The sequence below is a fragment of the Eptatretus burgeri genome, chromosome 16 (genome assembly GCF_056783735.1).
Source record: "Eptatretus burgeri isolate ZD-2024b chromosome 16, Ebu_testis_v1, whole genome shotgun sequence".
In the NCBI taxonomy this organism is placed as follows: domain Eukaryota; kingdom Metazoa; phylum Chordata; class Myxini; order Myxiniformes; family Myxinidae; genus Eptatretus; species Eptatretus burgeri.
Genome location: NC_140976.1, coordinates 69209510 through 69220489, shown reverse-complemented (window position 1 = coordinate 69220489; position 10980 = coordinate 69209510). Strand labels below are relative to the sequence as shown.

The 10980-nt window shown below is 45.8% G+C and overlaps 1 protein-coding gene across 1 annotated transcript in view; it reads right to left on the bottom strand.

The window, feature by feature from the left end:
- LOC147011262 (transmembrane protein 132E-like) overlaps window positions 1-10980 on the bottom strand; it is a 647886-nt gene that overhangs the window by 1287 nt on the left and 635619 nt on the right. Inside the window, exon 9 of the mRNA XM_085858763.1 lies at window positions 1-388. This exon is cut by the window's left edge and continues 1287 nt beyond it. Coding sequence (XP_085714889.1) covers window positions 1-388 — 388 coding nt within the window. The remainder of the gene's footprint in view (window positions 389-10980) is intronic.

Genomic DNA, 10980 nt, shown 5'->3' with positions numbered 1-10980 from the left:
GAATGATGCCTGCATTGTCCAAGGGGAAATGGCTTTTTATGGTGAAGGGTTCCAAAACGCTTTTGTTGTTTTCTTGGTGGTCAAGAGCACTGACATGGTAATCATCGTCTCCAAAAAGATGCCGGATGTACACCAAGTTCGACACCAGTGTCGTCTTTCTTTTTTGCTTCAGGCAAGCATCATCAATGTTCACCTCAACATTAATGTAGTAGCCTTGGCCTTTACCCTCGACAATCACAACAGGCCACGGGGAGTGCTGGGCCTGATCTACAGAGGCCACTCTCTCGTCGAGTGAGGACACGGATAGGATGTACTCAGCACGGTTGTACACGTTCAGTGGAACTGTCGTGCCGTCGGAATACTGAAGCCACATGGACAAAGCACACTCCTAAAATAAAAACAAGAGAAAATGTCAATCTGTAGAATACATGAAACAAATTATGACATCATAAATCTTTGTGCATATTTGCTGGTGATAGTAATTTAATAATCGGGGCTCACAGGATAGCTCAGAGATGATGACATGTCACTACTCTGGGTTCGATTCCCAACCTGAGTATAAACTGTCTCCCTGGTACTTCACAGGCAGGGTGTTGCATCAGTGAATGCACCGTCCTTCAAATAGAATGTTAAGCCTGTTGGCCAGTCTACGAACAACTTGATGCCAACACGCTAAGGATCTAATAACGTCTTTAGCAGAAGTAGGTGAATGCTGACCGGTACCTGAACCGACCGCATCGGCAGCAGAGGTAACCGCCTCAACGTGTATCTACCCATATAGGGGGAATGCATCAGTAGCACAGCCGTGGTCATTGTAATGATGCCACCAGCATTCCGGTTCTCCAGATGAATTAACCACTTGAATAATTCCTGAAAATTTCATCCTGAATCTCTCTGTTAAACTGTATGTATGTATGTATGTATGTATGTATGTATGTATGTATGTATGTATGTATGTATGTATGTATATATATATATATATATATATATATATATATATATATATATATATATGTGTGATGCATCACTCATGCAACAGATAAACGTTATCAGTCCACCTTCGTGTTAGTATTTATGAACCCTCATCCATGTGAGCCGATGTTTTAGGTTCTTTCCTTTTTTAAATTAGTCCAAAATGCTCTTTTAAAGTGTCTGCTAGGCCGAGCAGTGCGAGTTTTGGTGGGAACATGAACAAGTACTGTCAGTGTTGTTGAGTTACTTCAAAGAGCTCGGCGACTTACAACATGATTGATATCCTGTTTACACATGACTCAAGGGTTGTGAGGGATGATGATGAAGAAGGAAAAGAGGAACAAGATGAAGAGGAAGAAAGAGGGAGGAATCCTACAATATTAAATAAGGCAATTCTCCACACGCACGTGTGTATGTACATCTAAAAATCATTGAAAACAATCATGGCTGGTCCAATCTCCAACACATTGTGCATACATGATGGTAGTAGCCATGGTCAGATCATAGGCACAAAAAAAGATCCTCAAGGGGGTGGGGACAGACGACGGCATGCCAATGCTCCCGAAAGGAGCAGGTGTTTCTCTTAGAGGTAAATGGAGCATTGGTGGGATATTTGGAAAGTGAGAAAGAGGAAGAAGATGCAGGAACGGAATATATTATTATGTTGGTGTTATAGACTTTGAGAACATTGTTTCTTGAAGATTCTAACTTTTGAACTCTAAATAAATGAGAAAGTAAAGTATTAAAAGTATTCTTAAAATGTTGATGATGTTAAAGGCTAGAACTACAAGTGGTGAAAGAAAAATATACAGAAAACTTTCCTTTGTGTAAGTCTGTTAAAATTTCGAATAAACAAGGAAAAAAGATAAAATGTCTGAGCCCCTCAGGTCAGGTCAGGTATGGGAGCATGCGCCAGAGTAGCGCGTCGCTGCGTCCACTTTCCGCCGGTACTCCAGGGGCCTCCATCTGGCCATCCCCCAGGCAGATGCCTGGCCCATCCCCATCTCCTTGAGATGCCGATCAACCTGCTGCAACCACGAGGCACGTGGTCGGCCCATTGGCCTCCTCCACTCACGAGACTCCCTCGCTGAGAGAATCTGGTGAGCAGGATCAGCATCAGGAAAAAGAGCCACAGCCACAGCCGCAGTTGACGCTCACGGACTATGCAGGTAACAAATCTCATTTGAATCTCTCTCAGCAACCGCTCGTTAGACACAAAGTCCGACCAGCGATAGCCAAGGATTCTCCGAAGAGACCTGGTACCAAAGGAATTAAGTCTCCATCTCACATCCTTGGTCAGAGTCCAAGTCTCGCATCCGTAGAGCAAGACTGGAAGCACCAAGGTCCTGAAGACTCAGACATTCGTCCTCCCGCACAGGTACCGTCAGCGCCACACCCCATGATCCAGTGAATCTATGACTCCCCAGGCCTGACCCAGACGTCAATCGACCTCTGACTCACAGCCAGCAGAGACATGAATATCACTGCCAAGGTAAGTGAATCTCTCCATGACGTCAACATGCTCACCACAGACAGGACAGCAGCATCAAAGATGTCATTGAAAGCCTGGATCTTAGTTTTGACCCAGGAAACCCATAATCCCAGCAGCTCCGACTCCTCATTCAGCACCTCGAGGGCCCCCGAAAGGATATCTAAAGTCTCTGCAAAGATGACTGCATCATCTGCGAAATCAAGGTCAGAGATTTTGACATTCCCAAATAATGCACCGCAGCTTGATCTCTCCGACATCCTCCCTAGAATCCAGTTCATACAAGTGCTGAAAAGTGTGGGGGGGCCAGTACTCACCCCTGACAAACTCCAGTAACAACTGGAAATAAGTCAGAGATGGTACCACCACATGTCACAGCACTCTCAGTGCCAGAGTCGAGTTCAGACATCAGATCGATAAGTTTTGGTGGCACCCCACGAAGACCTAGAATCCTCCAGAGGGCATCCCAGTTCACTGAATCGAACGCTTTACAGAGATCAACATAGGCTGCAAGCAGCCCCTGCCCAAACTCTCGTCTGCGTTCGGTGAGGACCCGAAGGGCAAGGATACGGTCAATCGTTGACCTCTTTGGTGTAAAGCCTGACTGTTCTGGACGCTGATGCTCAAGCAGATGTTGGTGAATCTGATCAAGAATTATCCGAGCAAAGACCCTGCCCGGCACTGAGAGCAGCGTCACCCCTCGGTAGTTGTTGCAGTCTTGGCGATCACCCTTCCCTTTCCAGACAGGGACAACAAGGCCCCTCTTCCAGTCAGTTGGGATGATGCCTGTGTTCCAGGCAGAGCACAGAACTGCATGCAACGACACGAGTGCAGCATTTCCACCAGCCCTGAGAAGTTCAGCACGGATGCCACAGATCCCTGGAGCCTTAGCCCATTTCAACCGGTTCGCCGCAGCCTGTGTTTCCACAAGCGAAGGTGGACCACAGTTGATTGGAGGGTCAGCAACAGTTATTCTAACACCCCTGACGTCCAACTCGACAGCTGGTGGATCAGCCTGGTACAACCGCTCAAAGTAACCGGCCCAGCGGGCCTTCACTTCGGACTCCTCTGTCAAGAGCCGATAACCCTCTGCTCTAACTGCAGTACACTGAGGGATGGTCTTGGATGAACGCAATGTGCGAATTCCCCTGTAAGCAGGATGAGAATCACTTGACCATAGGTGAAGCTCTACCGCCTCTCAGATTCCTCACACATAGGCCTCCTTGTCCACCCTCAGTGCACGTACAGTTTTACGCCTCAGCTCCCTGAACAGCTCAGCTCTGCCATTCAGTCTGGCCCTGCGACTCTGGTCAATGATATCCAGTGTCCCTTGAAAGACAAAATTCTTCTTTGCCCTGCGGTGAGTTCTGAGACATCCACAGGCAACATCAAGGACGGTGGTCTTGAAGGCACTCCACAACTCTTCAGGACCTCCCAAAGCACCCAGACCCCCCAAATCTCTTCTCAGCTTGTTTGCAAACTCCTCAGCTACCTTCTCATCCTTGAGCTTGTCAACATCCAGCCTAGGCTGGGATGGTACCATTCTCCTCGATTTAAGGTGCAACTTCAGAGGTGCTACAAGAAGCCGGTGGTTAGTATTGAGGAACGAAGCACTCCGGTAGACCCTGCAGTTCTGGATCATCCTCCAGCGACCATCAACGAGGACATGGTCAATCTCCTTTACCACACCACCAGCGTTGGAATAGCAAGTCCAGCAATAAGCTTGTGGGCGCTGAAACCATGAACCGGCCACCCGAAGTCCATGACTTCTTGCAAAGTCAAGGAACTTAGTGATATTCTGGTTCATTGTTCCTGACACATGGGGACCAACACACGTCTCATAACCATCCCTATCAGTTCCAGTCGATGCATTGAAATCCCCCAAGACTGGAAGTGTATCTCGTCTGGGGCACTGATCAACCACAGACTCGAGCGTGGCGTAGAATGCATCCTTCACGGTGAGATCACTCGCCTCAGTCGGAGCAAAAACAGAGACCAGGGAAACGACACTAAAGGAGTGATGAATCCTGAGTCTCATAATACGCTCATTGACCGGTGTTACCTCATTTATCATTGGAGTCAGCTTATTGGACACAGCTACAGCAACTCCTTGAGTATGGTAACCATCAGAGCGACCAGACCAATAGTAGGTGTAACCACCCACCATTATCTCGCCGCAATCCGGTCTCCAAACCTCAGAGAGAGCTGCAATCCCGATGTCCAAAGGCTTGAGCTCAGATGATAACAGAGACAGGTGATCATCCTCTCTTAGGGATAGGACATTCCAGGCACCCACCCGAAGGGACCGCCTCAGGTTAACCAAAGGAGTCCGCCGTGTGGTGGCCGACACTTCAGCACCACTCCGACATACTCTCCCGCAATCTAACCCGGGAATGTTATCCCATGGTTTCCCTCCTATCATCACAGATTGGGGGTCCTGAAGACTTTGCCCCAATCCCGTCATCCGGTGAGCTGCCTTACGAAGGGAAGCTGCACAGGAGGTACTCCCACAGAGTGGGTTTTCAGATTTTTTTTGCGTTTTTGTGTTTTGCGGAATGAAGGGTTTTACGGTGGCCGGAGTGCAAATCCTGCCACCAACCTCCTAATAAGAAGTAAGCCAACTGCAGGAGGACATCCGCAGACACAGTTGGGTACTAGATATGGATGGCCGTTGGCTCACAAGGAGCTCCTCCGCCCTCGCCCCTGTTGCGTTGTTTTCAATATTTTCCTGTACAGAGTTGAAGGGCTTGCCCATATTTATTTACAATAAAATCGCTGCCAGTCTTCCAGTCGGCCATCTTTGACCAGATTGCAAAATAAAGTGAGGTGCAAGTGTTTGCCATTGTGTACAGAGACATGACAGAAGTAAATAGACACCATGATTTTTAAAGAATTTATTTATTTAACATATGAAGAACATTTGATTTATTTTAATATATACACTCGTATTTGGTAGACTTGCCATTTGCAGATTTAAATGCTTTTACTCTTTCAGGCATAGAACTAATGAGTTCCGAAATGTTCTCTTGTGGGATTTCTGCCCAGGCTTCACACAAAAGGTTGAGCAATTCTGGCCGTGATGTTGGTTTCCTGGACTTCTTCTGCACAGCTCAATCCAATATGGCCCAGAGGTGTTCAATGGGATTCATCTCAAGAGACTGACTTGGCCATGGAAGTCGCTTGATCCCATTTCTGTCCTGCCATTCTTTGGTCCTTTTTGCAGTGTGGCATGGAGTTCCATCTTCCATGAACAGGGTGTTGTTTTTGACCATCTGACCAGTGGAGAAGACAGGGAGACATCCATCCTCAAGGACAGAAATTTATATCGTAGAGTTGATGTTGCCAACACACTCCACAACCTCTGACCGACCAGTGCTCCATCTTTCTTCCCACACCATCACTGCAAAACCACCGTGTTTGACAAATGGCTACAATCGGTTCAAAGCGAACTCTTGACTGGGAAGTCTCCAGACCCATACGCGTCCACTGTCAAAAAATTGAGTAAATCGGGACTTATGAGAAAAAATGACAGTTTGCCAAATCTCCACTGGTCTGGCGGCCATCTCGTCAGCCCACTTCTGTCTCCCTTGAATGTTGGGTGGTCAAAAAGAGGTTTTATCCGAGCTGCTCTCCCATAATAGCCAGGTTGCTGAAGGTACCACACAGCAGTTCTTGAAATAACTTGAACCTCCTCTGCAACATCTGCTGCAATGCAACGGGGAGTTTTCTCAATGGACCGCTTGACAGCTCGAAGATACTTTTCTGAGGGCCCAGATCGACCAGAACGGGAAGATGTGGATAACTTGCCTTCGCTGTTGAATTGCACAATCACCCGATTCACCGTAGAAAGTGGAATGCCAAGATTCTGAGCTATATGACGCTCGCTGACTCCACCTTCCGATTGGCCACCAATTCATCCTCTTTGAAAATCGGAATGTTTGTGTGCTCCCTGGGTTTGAGGCAGAGGTAATTGTCATAAAAGACCCAGGAACTCGTTTCTGCAAATAAATAGTCGAATATAAGTACAAATCACTGAGTAAAACTGTGATATACAGCTGAAATGAAGAAATTTAACGTGTCTGTCTCTGTACTGTATTTGTGCCACATTTGAACAAAATCAGATCATGCATGTCTGAGAAATGGTTGGGGACACATTTCAGTAACAAAATAGCCACTGGTCGGCCATCTTGGATCTGATCTCCAAAAGAAATGAGGTGCATATGTAAAGGGGCTGTCACACCTTGACGTTTTAGCCAGCGTATGGCAAGGTCTCAAAATGTATGTAAAACCCTGGCGTACGCTGAACTATTGATGTTTTTAAAAAAGTTTTGGGCGTATAATAACGTGTTGGACATATGCATAACGTGTTAGTAACGTACACAGAACGTTTTAATCACATATAGATAACTTGTACCAACGAATGCTGAGCGTGTTGTCGGCGTTCCCAACCTATCCCCAACGATAGTCTAACTTATGCATAGCGCAGCAGCGTATCGCCGACGATCACGTGACGTAGGCTATTCATAGGCTGCGGCTCGACGATTCAAATCATAGCCGCACGAGACATCGAAGTGTGAAGCCGCTGTCACACCTTGACGTTTTAGCCAGCGTATGCCGACGTATGAAAAATTTGCCGAACCAAGCTGGCACACGTCGAATACGTTATGGGTAAGTTTGTATACGTTAAGAGGACACTGGCATACGTCGTAGTACGCTGGCATACATCGTAGTTTTCTGGCATATGTCGTCATACGCTGAGTACGTCGAGAAATTTTCAGCATGTTGATAATTTCTCGACGTACATGACGTATGACACACATTCCACATACGCTGGCATAAGTTGTAGGCACGCTACGCAATCGTTGAAACACGTCGACACACGTTACTTGTACGTTACTCATAAGTCGAAACACGTCGAGGTAATGGTTAGCGTCAGTGTTCCAGACTCCCTGGTTTTTTGGGGTTTTTTTTTTTTCTTTGGTATGACGGTGATGTTGACACTTTGATTTCCAGTGCGGTTATGATTTAAATCGTTGAGCGGCAGCCTAGTAATTATATTATATTATAACCGCACTAGAAATCGAAGTGTCAACATCACCGTCATACCGAAGAAAAACAAAAAAAACAGGTAGTCTGGAACACTGACGATAACCATTACCTCGATGTGTTTCGACTTATGAGTAACGTACAAGTAACGTGTGTCGACGTGTGTCAACGATCGCGTAACGTGCCTACAACACGTTACTCATAGGTTAGAAATAAGTTTCGGGTATGCTAAACATTACCTCGACGTGTTTTGACTAATGAGTAACTTACAAGTAATGTGTGTCGACATGTGTCGACGTGTGTCAACGATCGCATAACGTGCCCACAACTTATGGCCAGCATTATGCGGAACGTGTGAGTCATACGCTGGCATATGTCAAAAAATTTCAAGCATGGAAAATTTGTCTAACACCTCGGCGTACTACGACGTATGCCAGTGTATAAAGACGTATGGCAGCGTACTACGAAAAAAAGCCAGCGTGCAACGACGTATGCCAGCGTGCTCTTAACGTATACAAACTTACCCATAACGTATTCGACGTGTGCCAGCGTACAAAGACGTATGCCAGCGTACTACGAAAAAAAGCCAGCGTACTACAACGTATGCCAGCATGCTCTTAACGTGTACAAACTTACCCATAACGTATTCGACGTGTGCCAGTATTTTAGCCAAATTTTGCATACGTCAGGCATACGCTGGCTAAATCGTCAAGCTGTGACAGGGCCTTAAGCTATCATTCATTATCTGTGTGCCAAGTTTGAACAAGATCGGTAAATGCAAATCCGAGGGATGGTTGAGGGCGTGTTCTATACTGCGCTTTTTAATAACTAAAATGGCCGGCAGCCTACCAATCGGCCATCTTCGATCAGATTACAAAATAAAATGAGGCGCACATGTACGCCATCACGTACTGTGATTGTGCCAAGTTTGAACAAAATCAGACCATGCATGTCTGAGAAATGGTTGGGGGCAGCACATTTAAGTAACAAAATGGCCGCCAGTTGGCCATCTTGGAACTGTTCTTGAAAAAAAATGACGTGCTTCCATAATCCATCATTCTTTATCAGTGTGCAAAGTTTCAAAAACATTGATAAATGCATGTCCGAGAAATGCTTGAGGAGGTGTTTGATACCTTTATTTATTTTTTTACAACTAAAATGACCGCAAGTCGGCCATCTTTGACCGCATTGTGAAACATACTGATGTGCATATGTATACCATCATGTGTTGTCTTTCTGTCAAGTACAAAAAAAAATCCCGACCATTGACCCTGAAGCTGCAAGCCATGGATAACTCCATGACCCAACGGGTTGCTAAGCAACCACAGACTCCATCTGAGAAGGCCAAGTCTGGCAGGGTCTCAGCACTATGACTCACATTACCTCACCGTTGATTTATCCCTGCCCACATAAACACGACAGCAAGCACTTATTTTTCACAAAGCAATTATTTACAAGCAATGCAGTGTCACACAAGAACGGTCTTACCACGAGCACTCAAAGAAACCCCTTATACATCTGGCCTTACCAAAGAAAGACAGGCACCACATTAATCCGGGCAAATTAGACAGACAAGGGGACAGAAAGAAAGAAGTCGGGCCACATTGGCGACCCATTCCTCACCCATATGTGAGCAGGCTTGGCTCCCGTGGGGCTGAACAAGGTGTTGATGTCGGTAAATGAGAGGTGCAGGTGGGAGGTGAGGTGTTATTTGGTATTGTGAGGTGCTTCACTCTGAAAATAACTGTTGGGGGTCTCGTGTCACTACATTGATGCTCCACAACAGACAAGCCTTGAGGAGTATGTGCTGGAAGATGCAAGGTTATACGGTGCGTGTGCGACGGATGTGTGAGAAATCATTTCTACTGGCTTGGTTAGCACCATTCTACCTGGAAGTTTTGAAGAATGCCATGCATCACACCTTTCCTGTCACCAGGGTGTGAGGAACACCGTACCGCCTGACATGTTGAGGGGTGTTTCCCTTCACGCCATTGTTTTCCTGTCAGGTGCACACATTCTGCCTGGCACATTTCATGAGCAACCCGTTCCGTGCTTTTGGGTTATGCTGAGTAGCAATGGGAAGTGCTTGCCTAATGCCTTCATGTTCCACTGGATAGCACTCGGTAGCATCGGGAAGCACTCTGCTTGGTGCCTTGTGAACCGCTAGAACCGCTAGTGTTTTCACTCCTGGACTGAATGCAAACTCCCTCAGGATCGGACTTGCTCTATCCCGGATTTGGACTGCTCCAGATCTGCACACATGCTCTCTGGTGTGCGAACTCCTCCACATCCACTCCATACTGGGTTTTTACTGTCGCCTGCACGGTGTCGCCCATGACGTCTGCTTTTAGCAACCGATCCGATTGGTGGAGACGCGCTGCGATCTCATGGCCGTGATTTGTTAATGGAGCACAGAGATGGGGGAGGGGGGGAGAAGGGAGGGTGTGCATTTCAGGCAGAGCTTCGTTTGATCAGATTCTGGAAGGGCGAAGGACCATGACCATTACAGTGCTGGAATGGCAATTATCTGGCCAAAATGCTGGGGCCAAAATACTGGTGAGATGACATGGTTTGATGATGTGTGTGAGAATGAAGCATGAAAATGAAGGTTCAAGTTTGGTGTCAGAGAATAAAGGTTTGAGAATGCTTGTTTGAAAATGGTGGTTTGAATATGGCAATTCGTGTATGGTGTCGGAAAAGAAGGTGTGCGAATACGGAGTTGGAAAATCACGGTTTGGAAATGATGTTTGAAGGAAACAATGGGGGAAGGTTCTACCTCTAATAACAACTCATCTCCCTGACCCTTGATATGGGTAACCTAATTAACCAATCACTATGGAAATATGTAAACTCCAGGATTCTTTTATATGTTGAATGTGTCTCCATGGGGTCTTTCCAAATCCGCAATTTTTTTTTTAAGAAAAGCAAAAGGAAACCAAATAGATTAAGGATTGATGAAGAAACAGAGTTGCATAACGGGACATTTGTGAATTTTCTTAAAGACAATGGTGTTACATTATACAGGACTTATAATGAAGGGAGAGACAAGAGAGAGTGCATTAATATTTATTTTTTATTTTAAACTGAATTGGGACTTCAGAAATGGGTTTCTATTGTTCAATATATTGTAGATGATTACAACAATATAGTTCATTCCTCAACAAAAGTAAAACCATCAGAAACATTTACAAAACTAGAAGGGCACTTGGTAGAGTGCATGCCTCCACCACGTAATGCCTGATCCACGAGAACACATCGGGCCCAATACATTTTTGAAATATCATGGTATATATCATTTTTGGCCCTATCTTTCCATGGTGAAGAATCACTTAAAAAAATTATCATATCCGTATCTTCACAAAAAATTTAATCAATTCTTCCTTGTCACACAGCCAACGTGTCCACCAAGTTTCATCCAGATTCGTCCACAACTTTTTGAGATATTGTGCTATTTTTCGTTCTTGGCCCTATCT